Below are 13,897 nucleotides of genomic sequence, written 5' to 3' on the forward strand. Positions count from 1 at the left end.
TGTGTATATAAATTAAAAGCACATTTTTCACATTTTAAAATCAGGAAAACAAATGTTTTCAATATAAAGTTTAATATTTATCACATTGTGGAACTGACTACTTTTATGCTAAAAATTATTCCTCCCCTTCCTGTCTCAGCCTTGTTAAGAGATAAACACAATCCAGCTTGGTGTTAACGGATGTCCTGCTTTTGAAATATTTTAAGAACTAGAAGGGTACAAGTCCTAGTATTACACGTTACCTGATACTTTGACTACTTTCTGGCCAAATAAGCCAGTAAAGTTGCCAATGCTGATGCAACATAGCTGTTGATTAAGTCGAGCGAAATAAAATGTGACTCAAAGTTTGACCAAAAACAAGAAACCAGGTTCCGTAATTTGGAGAGATACTCGAGTATTTCATCAAGAGAAACGGTCTCAGAGAAGTTTGGCAGCTCCTCCCATATTTAAGCAGTCCGCGATACGCCACGCCCCTCCCCTTCTGCTCTGATTGGCTACAGGTCGTGTCAGTCATGGGTCAGGCTTCAGGTCATTGGTCAGCGGAGTTCCCACATCTCAACTTGGCCGCTTCTCTCTGAGACTCGGGTCCGACGCCGAGGCTGTTGTGGCGTGGCGCACTTTTCCTGAAACCAGTCCGGTTTTTTTTTCTTTACGAAAAAGATTTACCGGAGGGTCTCACCAGAGCGGGCCTCAACTTTCCTCCGTGAAACTTTGTGACGGGAAGAGCTGGAACCGGGTCACTCACTGCCGGGACGGAAAGTTTGAATCCGACTAAACTATTTTAGGAGGAAAGAGTCATGGCAGACAGCGAGGAGCAGCAAGTCTCTTCCACCACCCCTCTGTTCAACGACGAGGTCCATCACTACCAGGCCGAGCCGGAGCCAGAGCCAGAACCGGAGCCAGAGCCCAGGCAGGAGCATTTCAGTCTGGATGACATAGTGGACTTGGTCGGCGGGGCTCAGGATGCCTTGGAGCGGCACATGGCTGAGGACAGCGGCCCGCAAGAGCTCACGCAAACTTCTGAGGAGGAACCGGTAACGTTACCCGAACCTGTTCACATTCCGGAACCGGATGTAAAAGTGCCAGAACCAGAGGTAAAAGTGCCAGAACCGGAGGTGAAAATACCAGAACCAGTGTTTACAGTACCAGAACCAGTGGTTGAAGTTCCAGAACCAGAGGTTAAAGAGCCTGAACCAGAGGTTAAAGTACCAGAACCTGATGTAAAAGTACCAGAACCAGAAGTAAACGTACCAGAACCAGAAGTAAACGTACCAGAACCTGATGTAAAAGTACCAGAACCAGAAGTAAACGTACCAGAACCAGAAGTAAACGTACCAGAACCTGATGTAAACGTACCAGAACCAGAAGTAAAAGTATCAGAAGCAGAGGTAACAGTACCTGAACCTGAGATAAAGGAACCAGAACCAGAAATAAAAGTACCAGAGCCGGAGGTAAAAGTACCAGAACCGGTGATTAAAGCACCAGAGCCGGTGGTAGTAGTACCAGAGCCGGAGGTAAAGGTACCAGAACCGGTGATTAAAGAACCGGAACCAGAGCCTGTGGTAAAGTCTGCTGCTCCAGACTCCACGAGCTTCCCTTTTGTTGCCCAAGAGCCCGCCGCCGTCGCCCCCAAAGCCGAACCGGAGAGTACGAGCATCGCGCCGGAGCCACAGGCGGCCCCCGCGACGGAACCTGCCCCCGTGAGCGACGCCCTCCCAGCGGCCGAACCCCGGAAAGCTGCGCCAGCCCCCGCAGAGGCAGCAGAGCGGACTGCGGTCACACATCACCCACCGGCTCCCAAATCGGGTGAGTTTCTGAGGGGGAAACGGATGGTTGGAGGGGCGTTAAAGTGGGAATCCTTTCAGTCAATAATCCAGAACAACGTAGATGAATCCTGGAGACATTTTTCCATCTTTTTCTGTTTATGTTCATGCAGCCGACCCGGTTAGCATCGCGGTTTGGTCCAAACGCGCCGCTTAATAACCAGCCTAATCAACTGCTGCCCTTTAATCTCTTTATTCGACACAACATGTTCAAATAATGTCAATAGTTTGTGATTTTTCGTGTGTTCTATCTATGCTCGTGTTGGGAAGGCGTTAGCCGGCTAGGGAGGATGCTAGCATCCGGGGAGCAGCCGTGATGGAGCCGCCTGACATTTGGCTGCACCGCAGATGATGAGGGGGGCTCATCCTTCTGCATATGGGGGTATTAGGGTAAAATCAAGGCTTCCCGGGGTTTTTTTCTGGGGTTGTGCGCAGTCGGAACCGCGGCTTAGCTCGGGTTAGCCCGGCTTTTGCTGTGTTGTCATCATGCGGCCCACCTGTTCGGACACGGACGGGGGGGAGCCAAATGTTGAGCTGTCGACCGGTTTAGGCGGCGTAGCTGCACCGCTCTGCAGTACGTCAACCATAGACTCATTCCTGTTTAGATTCGCTTACTAAGATTCGATTTTGCTCGAATTTGTGAGTTTTGTGTCCGACTGTCATCATTTCCAGTCAGACTAACGGCGCGCGCGGTTTGATACTCCATGCTAGCGGTTGTTGCTAGCCATATGATTCCATTATCGGACACTTATTCATATATATATATATATATATATATATATATATATATATATATATATAATTTAGTTACTTATTTAGTTAATTCTTAATCTTTCATCCTAATGTTTTATTACACGTGCGCACGTTCAACGTGATGGTTACCTGGCAAAATAGCATAACCCCCCATTCATCATAGCTCATGCCAGTTAAAGATTATTTATTTTTAACGCGTGTGGAAAAACAGGAAGCAACCAAAATGTCATGTAAAGATGTGTCCGATAATGGAAGCGACACCAAAGATTGGTCACAACAAAGGAATCCGCCGCGCGTCCACTCCCTGTCGGCTTCCCAGCATTCGCACATCGCTGTCAGCTAACCTCAGCGCCCTCACTCGGCATCTACCGCTTGTTTTGTCTATGGCACTGTTATTCCCGTCACTCCAGAACCTTAGCTCGGTTCTGGTCCAGAGGCTTTGGCCCCCTCACACCGGAGCTCACTGCTCCTTCCTGTCGCCGCGCGCTTGAGATGTCGGGGCATTTTATTTGGAGAGTGCGCGGTGGCGCGCGGAGATGTGGCAGATTGCAGGTAAACAGGCCTGTGCAGGATCCTCCAGCAGCTGAGAGGCAGGGTGGGGCCGGCTGGCATGGTTGCGGGTGGAGACACATGGAGCTCCATGAAGCTGGAAGCCTGAACAAAAGAAAAGCAGCATCCTGGCAGATAACTGTATTTCTCTTTGATCAAAGATACATTTTGACTGTTTTTAAGATTTTAGCTTGTAGTTTCTTTATTTTATATCCACATTTAGGTAATTTTCTTCTCACTGTCTAGAAATCTAAATCTTCCAAACTGAGATTTGCTCCAGCTCTCTAAAGATAACCCTTCATGGTACACTAGGATGAGGGATATCGTTTTTAAATATACAATCAAAGAATAAAAGCAGATAAAATGTTAATATTTGACAGTTAACATTTCCAGAAAGTCTTCCAGGCCTTGAGTAAGCAATAGCGCATCCCCGTGTGTACTATTGAACCCTTTAAACGTCGGCCATGAACTCTCCTTGTACCAAAATGACTAATCTAGGTTACTTTAAAACCATCAATCCTTGTTTTTTGTGTGATGAAAATCCAACAAAACAATAACTTTTGAACATTTCTGGAAAGCGATGGGTGCAATTGCAGAAATCGCAGGTCCTACTCACACATGTACTATTTCTACATATGTTGGTCCGCTGGAGAAAAATGTATAAATAGAAGCCAACTCTGAATCTTAGATTTCCAAAAGGTATGTTGCACGCAAAGAAGCAGAGCGGTGCAGAAAGCAGCTGGCAACTCATTAAAGCGCTGTGCCTGTCTGACGTGAAAAGAGCCGAGGCGAAGCAGAAACGGGGCAGATTCAGCATTAAACAGAAACTCTTATTTTGCTAAATTTGGGACAGATCTAAAAGGATTTGACTTTTTTTTTTTTAAATCTTGATGTCATGTTATATGTTTAATAGTTTACACTAGATGTGAATGACTGAAGGGATTTAAAGGCCTTTAGACAACATAAACAAGTTTATTTTAAAAACCCTCTCTGATTAAATTTGTTTTTTTTAAATGTTCTAATTACATTTTTATGATGTTGATGACATATATTTAGAAAATTAAGCTAAAAATGTCTCTTCAGAGTATTTGTTTATTCAAATTGTTGTCAATCAGGAACAGTTAAAAAATAATTTAAAATAAGTGTATTTGTGACTGAAAATATGCTCGGTGGACCACAAGCTCCTTGCTCTGCAACATTCCAATGCATCCGTTTGTAGATGACTAGATCATATGCATGGCTCCAAACTCTACAGCTGGATAGCTCCAATATTGCTCAGCATGTTTTGTTGCACTGGTAATATTAGGTTTGGGTCTTGAGGAGCTGTAAGCTAGTGGGAGTGAGGTCGCTCCTCTCTGATTCCCCTGCCCAAAGCTCAAAGGTGTATTTCTAATAACCAAATGCCGCTCTGTGGAAACTGTCTTAGAATATGACAGTTTTCTAAATTTTGGCTAAAATGACATGATCATAACTAAAACACTGCTGGGAAAGCTTTTAGAAAAGATGATCATCGTGGGACTTTAATGAGTTTTTTACAGGAGAATATGGAGATTGTATTTTGGGAGATCTTTGGTTTCCTGGTGATTTTATTTTTTGTTATTAGCTCAAACTTTCCAGTTTTGCAGAAATTTGTCTCTGCTTTTAGATGAAAAAGATCTAAGGATCTGAATTAAAGCATCTTGTTTGTTTTAAACAGGTGAACTTGCCGCTGGTTTAGTTTATCTGAGCCTTCCGTCAGAGCAGAAAAGCTCCTCTTTGGTTTTTGAGCATAAGGAATGCAGACTTGTTGTGCCCCCATATGTGCACGGTTACGCCCTACTCCTGCCTGATCACATGACCTGCTCCATGGATGTCCTGCACGCTTGCCTGACGCGGTCAGGTGGATTACGCGCAGGTGTCGGTAGCTTTAGATCTGGGCGCAGGTGGAGTGTCCCTGGCAGCAGCAGCAGCCTTTGTCTGCTGTTTTGTCTCTGCAGGCGCAGCAGCTGAACGCGTCTGGAAGCTCACCTTAATCTGGTCCAAATGTCTGCCGGCTGTGACCTCTTTCCCGGCGCTGCCTGAGAAACACAAGGAGCTCTGTGCAGAAGCATCACATTCATCTGTTTGTGTTCAGCCTAAACATTTTCCCTTTCACACGGAGGACAAACGTTTGTTTTTTGGGTTTCTGGGTCAGGTGCTCTTCCCTTCATGAAGCGACAAAAGCTTCATTCACCTGTGTGGAGGTCGTCTCACTTCATTACGTCGTCCTCTTTAGTCCAGTACCGGGTTGAGACAGAAAGCTGGGGGAGGGAAATGACCCACTTTCATCCTAAATGATGGATTCACTAAACATCAATTAAAGAGCTAAAATTTTAACATCTGTAAACATTTATTTATAGGAAAATATGCTTAATAAACTAGCTTTTTTTGAAAAGCTTCAGTCCTGGTAGCATTTAAATCGGTCAAGTCACTGAGATTTAAAAAAAGTAACTGTTATTTTGAGCACATTTCTGTTAAAGTCCCTTGATTTAAGTGTTTCTTTCAAAAAGTTGTGGAAAATTATGTTTGCTCTTCACATCTAGAAGATATCCAACATTTATAGAAGCAGAGAGCACTAAAGGTTATAGACACAAGAGGGATGTGACGTTGGTTTTTGAATGCACTTTTAGCATATGGTGTCCAAGCAAGAGGGGCTTCCTTCTTCTTCTTTATCTACTAGCGTATGTCCGCCACCTACAGTTGGGAGAGGTTTGGTGCAAAATGTCAAAGCGGTCCAAATTTGGTGAATCGTGCTCCAGGCTTTTTCTTTCACAGCTCTGTTCTCATATATGAAAGACTTGGTGTTATATAATTCCGGCCACAATTATTAATTTCTCCTCTATGATCAATTTTTAAACGGTTGGCACAATAATGAATCAAAATAGACACCACCTATACATCCCTACCAAGTCAAAGTCCCTGACTGGTCAAAGTTTGACCTGATTTTACAACACGCGGTCAACGGCCATGCGTTTTGTACGCAGAGCCCAAAAATGGTCTTAAAAACGTGCATAGTTGCACACAACAACAAAGGTTTTGAACGTGGGAATTCTTAATGCGTGTTTACATAGACTTTTCATTGAAAGTGGCTGTTTAAGACACGTTGCTAAGGGCGTTGTGACTGACTCATTATATTTAATAATCCTAAAAACAAAAATCTGTTTACTTACAGAAATACAGGAAATGGCTTTAAAGGAAAAAAAAATATTCTGTTGAATGAATTAAGAAACTTTTTTTTTGCAGCGCTACAATAGTAACACAAAGACAGAACATCAGCTAAAAATGACCGTTTAAAACAAGTTTAACGGAAAGTTTATCTCTTTGTTTTTTCTAAATTTCAGTGACTTTGATTTACTCGTTGCTGAAATTATGGAAGCCACGCCCACTTTAACAACCTGAGTTCAGTGCCTTTAAGGCACGCATAAAATAAGTTCAGAAACTCCAGACAAAACCTTGTTCAGTGCTCTTTGTGTGGTTCAGAGCAATGATAGACAGACTGGTTCTGGTTCAGTTCTGCTGGAGGGCCTTCTCTCTTCTCTGGTAACAAAGTCGTGAAGTCCTCTGAGCCCATCAGCCGGAGGGCGAGTGTCAGACTGCTGCGTTTCTGCGCTGTTTTTCTCCCCGATTATGTAAAAGTGGGGTCAGTCGATAGGCAGACTGCAGCAGAGACCTCAAAAATCAATTCCCAGCTAAAATCATCAGCACAAGCCGAGCAGTTAAAGCAAAAAGAAACGGAGAGGAGGAGGCGGTGCGAGGCGCTGACAGCGACCGAACACAGAGTTCTCTGTGTTACGAGCAGGCAGCAGGTGAGGCTGCAGCCTGAAGTCATGTTTCAGCGTCACACTGCGAGGAGACACTTATAGAGCAGGGAGGTGGCTGAGCATGCAGAGCTGCTCTGAACACGTCAGATCAGGGTTCAGCTCCTGCAGGGTCTGAACGGCGGCGGGTCATTTCACCGGCTGGGAGGGATGAGCTCGAAAACTTCTCTAATAAGTGTGGAAGGGAGCACAACGCGGTGGTTTCAGCACCTGAACAGAAACAGTTAATGCACTGTTGATCCTCAGAACTCCGACCTGCAGCCTCTGTCTAACTGCTGACTGTATACAAGAACTGGACTGAGTAACTCCTCCCCTCTGGTGTTCCAAATAGGAAGTACCTGCTGGTTCCAAGAACCCAAAATCCCATAGACTTCAACAGAGAAATAAACGTCTATTATTTAGTCATTATTTGTCATAACTATTCTTGCTGTTATATTTTTCAACATTTTCTTGATGCTTCTCGATATTTTTCCACACTTTTTATGTACTGCCAATTATTCAAGTTATAAACTGACCAATCAGATGCCCCGATAAGGATATGTGGTCTCAAGTTTGAAACCTTTGACGGATTCTCCTGAGACCTCTTTGAAGTGGTAGTTGTGTGGACTTCCAACAAGCTCACTCCTGATTGGTGGGAGTGGTTGCCTTAGAAACAATGACTCAGACTGATTTGGATCAATCACTGCTTACTGATGTCATCTGGCTCCAACACGGCGTCTGTGTCACGAAAAAATGTCAGCTGACTTGATTTTATTTTGTCGGAGCCAGATGCAAGTCCTTTTCTATAGGTGACATCACACTCACTCGGTCCAGTTCTCATATAGGGCCAGTGGATCTAAAGGTGTCCTGATTTGTTCCTCTGTCACTCTCTGCTCCAACTATCATGTCTTTAGTAAGTAGTAAGGCAGTACTAACAACTGCTCACTGGGGGCATTGTTGCTCAAAGGTATCATGAACCAGACCAGGACATAAAAGCACAAAGAAGAAACCCTCTTGCACCTCTTTGCTACTTCCCATGTTCTGATCAGGCATTTTCTAACTTTTGTGCTGTATTTCTATTCAGATTCTCTGGGGTCCTGAGTTTAATTTAATTCTAATTTATTTGACATGACTGGAGTCAAACAAGACGGCGTACATCAAACATCAAAACGGTAATTAAGGATAAGAAATGCAAAAACAAAAGTAGCAGAGAGGTCAGATGTGTCAAATGATAGTAGGATTTTTTCTCTTGGACTTTAAGGAACAGCTGATCTTAAAGTAAACTCTAAAATGAACTGGCAGCCTGTGAAGAGAAGCCAACAGCTCAATTCATACACTGCGTAGTTCCAAAAATATCTGCTTTATGGTTCAAATACAACACACTTGTTTATCTGTTTCTGCTGGTAACTATCTGACTAAATTATCTGTAAAGAGCATCTCTTTCACCCCTCAGTCTTGAAGAGACTGTAGTCAGAAAAAGAGGAATGCAGTTTAACAGCTGCTATAGTCTGGTATTTTATTGTGAAGGAGCAGATCGGCACCCCAGATACTCACCCGAGTTACTCCCTGGTGGTCATTTGACTTCAGTGGCCGATAGTTGCCAGGTTATAAACAAACACCGTTATGCAATCATGGAAGCCCTTCATCTCCCTGGGTTTTTACTCGTTGCTCGTTTATTTCTTGTTTAAATACGCCAGGGTCTAAAATGGTGGAAAATATAATTTTATCCCACGGGCGACTGCCTTTTAGATTAACATCAAGTTGTTCCATCAATCTTTGCTGCGCCACGAGTTTTCTTTCTTGCACAACAATCCAGTTTCCCGTTTGTTTCAACAACACGGATCAAACCACTGATGTGTCAAACTCTGCTGTAGTTGTGCAACAACAGAAGCTTTTAGATTTAAGTTCTTCCACCGGTTTCTCTACTGTTTTTGGCCATAGTGATCTAAATTCAAGTTAAAGATGTCAAACTGATAAACTTCCTGAACAATAGGAAGTTCTTTAAAGACCCACTCAAATGAAGATCACGTTTTTGGTGTTTTTAATATGTTCTTGTAGCTTTTTTGTCGTGAAGGAAGACATACAATAATAAGATTAAAACAGCATTTCTGAGTATATATTTTCAAATCGTTCTGGATCAGGAGCATATTAAAAAAAAAAAAAAGATAACGATGTTCGAAAAAGCTCAGATTTGTGACGCAGTAACTGCCATGGGCGTGCCAAAGTATCCCTGCTCTGCATATTGCTGTGAGTAGGACTTTAAATTCCCGTGTAACACACTTCGTCAGGCCTCCCCATGCCTAACACGGGTCAGGTTAGTGTTGCTATCTCACAGTGAAATCTCTTCCGGTAGTCCTTCGTAGCAAAGCTGAAATGATGTTTCAGGCGTGGCTGTGGCATCAGTCCAGTTTTTACGTGAATCTGCAGTGATGCTTACTGCCATCACCTCCTCTGGTGTTTTCTCTTCCAGCCTTCATGCTCACTCTCTGCTGCTTTCTCCTCTTCTTCCACAGATGTTCCTCCTGCTTCTAAAGCTCAGCCTCCTCTTCTGATGCAATTCCCTACAGGCAAGTTCTCTCTGTTCTGCTGTGCTTCCTCGTCTTCATCGTTTGTCTCCCTTCACCACTTTCTAGCTCAGTCTTGATGAACCTGTAGGTTAAAGTAGGAGTCAGAATAACTCTGCATGTCAGTAGTTGTAGATGCCTGTGCACTTAGACACCTGCCTGTTTGTGTTGCATCGTGGTTCATGCTGGATTGCTGTTGTAGAGTAGACTGAAGTGAACTCTCACTGTAGCTGGTAGATAAATAATGATCCTCGTCAGTGATTGACAGGTAAATGGAAAATGTTTTTAACGCTCTTTGGGAGGAATCATTATTTACCATCTCTGAAGTCTGTTTGATCCACTGATTGTGGTTTTATTGGCACCAGACCTGGGGAAAAATGATTTTACCAAAGCGTTTCTGTGCACAGAACACCGGACCAAAGCTGGCAAACGTTGACCTTTGAAGGTGGGCTGAAGGTCGTTTTAATCCAAAAGCCTGAACTGACTCAACAAGCATCAAAGAACCAACAGAAATGTGTTTCACTGCTTAACTGATGTGTCCTTAAGCAAGTTTTTAGTTCAGTGTTCACTGGATCCATTCTAACTTTTCTTACTGCATCGTTTTTCCTCCGTTCTATAGTTGTTCCACATTAAATCATGTCCGTTTACCCCCCTACCCCCCCAAGTTCACCCAAGTGAAACTGAAAATCAGCTTGATTTAGGAAACAAGGGGAAAAAACAGTAAACTATCCTTCCATCCAATTTCTAAACTTGCTGAAACCCCTTCGGGGGCACAGTGTTGCTGGAGCCTATCCCAGCAACTTTCCGGAACCTGGACAAGTCGCCAGTCTGTTGCACGTTCAAAAAATATTATTCAAAAATTAAAATGCAAGCCATATTTAATAATTTTAACATCATTTAGAATTTTTATAGCAAATGCCAAATTTACCATTAAAATTTGTTATCAGGTGAGGCATTATGGACTTGATTCAAATAATCTTGTTGAACCAAAAGTTGAACTTAATGCTCTCTTGAATCTCGATAGTTTCAAATTTTAACATCAACTAGAAGATAATTTTATCATTTTAGAAAGTACAAGTTTCCATCTCGGTGTCAAGGAAAGTTTTTACATTTTATTTGAAATAAGAAAAAGGATAAATCTTCCTGTCAAACCCCCAAAATGTCCCTAATTTCAGTCAGTAGAGGGAGATAAGAATATCACAAGTTTTAATTAAAATGTATATTTAGAGGCTGTGAAGCAAGAAAAAAACATTAGCGAAGAATAAATGTGATGGTTGATAGGAAAGAGTTTGGACAGAGAACATGATTATGCAAGACAGCACCATTAGATATGTGTCAAAGTTATTATTAAAGCAGGATACTAGTCCAACACCCTGCACTTAACTGTCAACACCAGAGGTTTGAACAAAACTATAAGCAGATGTTTTAGTTAATCATCATTTTGAAAATTACATGTTTAAGAAGAACCAGCTCAAAATGGGACAAGGGAAAACGAGCCAAAAATAAAAAGCAAAAGATAAGGCAACAAACAGTAGAGAATGCTTGAGGATTGAAAAAAAACAAGGAAACATTCAGGTAAAAGAATAATTGTCACTTCAACATCTCATAGTCTCCTCACAGATTTCAACTTAAAAAGTAAATTCTTCAAACTTTTATCATGGTAAATATTTCCGGCTTTGGTTGATAATATTTTAAGGACACCTCTGTTGAGCTCTTTCAAAACTCCAGCTACAGACTAGTGCTTAGAGCTGGGTATCATTCCAAAATTCAAAATTTGATACCATTTTAATGACTTTTAATGGGATTCCAATAAATGTTGTTTCACCTTTTTGTTTTTCAAAGGTAAAACTTTTCAGTTTTTTTTAAACCAATGTATAAAAAAATTAACGGAACAAATGTTATCAAAACGGCGTATTCATGCACAGATGTTTAATAGTGTCTAATCAGTACAGAATAATATTCAGTCAAATCAATCCATTTTAGAGTATCCAACTTTGTACCCAGCCCTGCTAAACACTAGAAACTATTTTGAATTTATTCCATGTTTGTCGTCGGTTAAGAGGCTTCTGGAGAACACCAGGCTAACAGACCTATCAGTCCACAGATCTTTCCCAGCTTTGATCCTTAATGTTGAGTACCTGTTGTACCCAGGTGTGGTGGGCACTCTTAAGGAATGGAGTTTGTCTTTGATATGAGCTGTATTGCATTTTCCCTCCTCCCTTTCTACTCAAGAACTTGGGCAGAAGGGTGACTCCCCTGCTCCCATCTCTCCTCTCTCTCCCCTCCACTCACCCGACTCTCTGGAAGAGCTCTCTCTGACCGAGAGTCCCAACCAGCCCTTCCCCTCGGGATCAGCTGCACCATTGGGCTCCTTCTCCAGTGAACCCCACAAAACACTTTCCAAAGACATGCCTTGGGAGGGAGAAGAGGGTGACTCTGGACCGGGCCATAGCACAGATAAGGAAACTGGTCCTTACCTCAGTTTAGGGAAAGACCCGGGGCCTTATCATCCATGTGAAGACAGCGGCATTTCCTTTTCACCTGAGGAGAAGCTTATTAGCTCAGACAGGTCCTCCACTGGCCCCTCCCCTGTGAACCCCCAGATGATGGTACCTGAGTCTCACCTTGCCTCCTCTAACCCAACAGAACACTGGGATTCACCATTCCTAGCATCTCAAGACAACTCCAAGGTCTCCATGGATCCCTTCTCTAAGGACACAACCTCTGTTGGCTCATCTAAACATGTGCCAGACCTTCACGATGACCAGTCTGATGAGGAGGATGACCTAATGTATGAGGTGAAGAAGAATAATAACCCATTTGAGAGTTATTCCTCAAAGGCTGAGAGCAGTTACTCTCATTTTGGGGAGCCCCAGTCTGATACTAGAGCACCTAAGATGTCAGAGAGTCCAACACCCGATCTGGTCCAGTATGGGCACACCGAAGAATCCCAGGAGAATCTGCCATCTTTCTTAGACGAGGGGAAACTGTTTGAAGGCAGTGAGCTGGCCTCTGATTCACCCATGCATTCAATGAACCTGTTCTCCACGGGTCTCAAAGATAAAGAAGAGGAAGAGCACCCTGCTGCTCCAACATCCCTTCCCGATATCCTGAAGTCTTCCCCCCTCAACCCCGAAAAGGCTGATTCTGGCTCCTCTGAAGGAAGTCCAGAGCAGAGCCCTCTCTTTGAACGGAAGATGATGGAGTCTCCCAACCCGCCAATCAACCTGTCTGCTAACAATCCCTTCGCCTTTGACACAAAAGTGTCCCTGCTCAAGGAGATGGCAGAAGAGATGGAGGCACATACTACACAAAAAGCAGATGATGATAAAACCTTTGGTGCATTCGATCTGGTGAAGGAGGCCAAGGAAACGAGCCCAACTAAGGTCAAGGACGAAGAGCCTGTCAAGATTGAGCAAAAAGATTGGTTTTCAAGCCACGATTCTCCCAAAATGACGAGCACGTTTGAGCCGCTTGACTTCCAGAGCAAGAAGACCACCGTTCAGGATTCCGATTCCGAGTCCCCAACAGCAGACTCCCTGTCCCCTGTCTTGGAGGCCATGGCCAAGAATCCCGCCAGCTTCCAGGTAGAAACCGAGAAGGAAGACCTGAAGTTGGAGATGGAAGAGCCGGAGGTGGCTGAAGAAGTCTCTGAACATGAAGTCTCTTCAGAGGAATTTGAGTTTATCGAGAGACCACCAAGAGGTGTTATTGATGAGTTTCTTGAAGCCCTGGATACATCCAAGTTTGCTTCCTCCAAGGCCCCAGAGGTTCTCATTGATGATGATCTAAGCTTTGGCCAAAAAGAGGCAGCTGCTGCCATGCCTCTCGCTAAAGCCGCTCTCCCCCTGGAGGCTGAAGAGGATCCTTCAAGCCAGAGCTCCTACCGTCTCCTTACCCAAGCCTCCCCCCAGAAGAGCAAGGCCGACCTGGAAAAGCACGACATCCAGCAGCCCTCTACCCAAGCTCCAACTGTTCCCCCCGCCAGCAAACCAGGGGACACACCTGCTAAGAAGAGCATGGAGGGGGGCACGCTCTTTAAGATGCCAAACCTGAACATAAGAGCAGGTAAACTAAACCAGTTCTGGCATGGAAACCACCCACACATCCTCTTCAGTTCCTGCAGGCTCCTCCATCTTCATCGTCATAGTTTTCATAATCATTCTTTTGTTCTCCACCATTCGCTTTCTTCCAGCCAACCAGCGCACAGTATTTACTTTGCATCCCATTTCTTTTTTCATGCGGCCTTCCCTTTGCATCGTCCAGTTTTGCATTTTGTTCAACATTAACATTTTGTATTTTTGTGTTTCATTGTGGTCAAACATTTTAATCTACAGCATTGTGTGTTTTTTGTCTAATTACATAACTTGTCTGAGCATTTGGCCTTTTTAAT

At 43.6% G+C, this 13,897-nt stretch overlaps 1 protein-coding gene across 5 annotated transcripts in view; it reads left to right on the forward strand.

Annotated features, from left to right (window-relative positions):
* The first annotated feature begins 549 nt into the window (after positions 1–549).
* Positions 550–13,897, forward strand: part of rtn4a (reticulon 4a) — a 30,307-nt gene continuing 16,959 nt past the window's right edge. Inside the window, exons 1-4 of one of the 5 annotated variants that reach the window (XM_036215691.1) lie at positions 550–1,457; positions 1,521–1,806; positions 9,454–9,507; positions 11,737–13,572. In XM_036215691.1, coding sequence (XP_036071584.1) covers positions 798–1,457; positions 1,521–1,806; positions 9,454–9,507; positions 11,737–13,572 — 2,836 coding nt within the window. In that variant the 5' untranslated portion in view covers positions 550–797. Of the gene's footprint in view, positions 1,807–9,453; positions 9,508–11,736; positions 13,573–13,897 lie in introns of all 5 variants that reach the window. The other 4 variants (XM_024297993.2, XM_024297995.2, XM_024297996.2 and 1 more) reach the window with 4 other exon arrangements.

This window comes from Oryzias melastigma, linkage group LG15 (assembly GCF_002922805.2).
Source record: "Oryzias melastigma strain HK-1 linkage group LG15, ASM292280v2, whole genome shotgun sequence".
NCBI classification, from domain to species: Eukaryota; Metazoa; Chordata; class Actinopteri; order Beloniformes; family Adrianichthyidae; genus Oryzias; species Oryzias melastigma.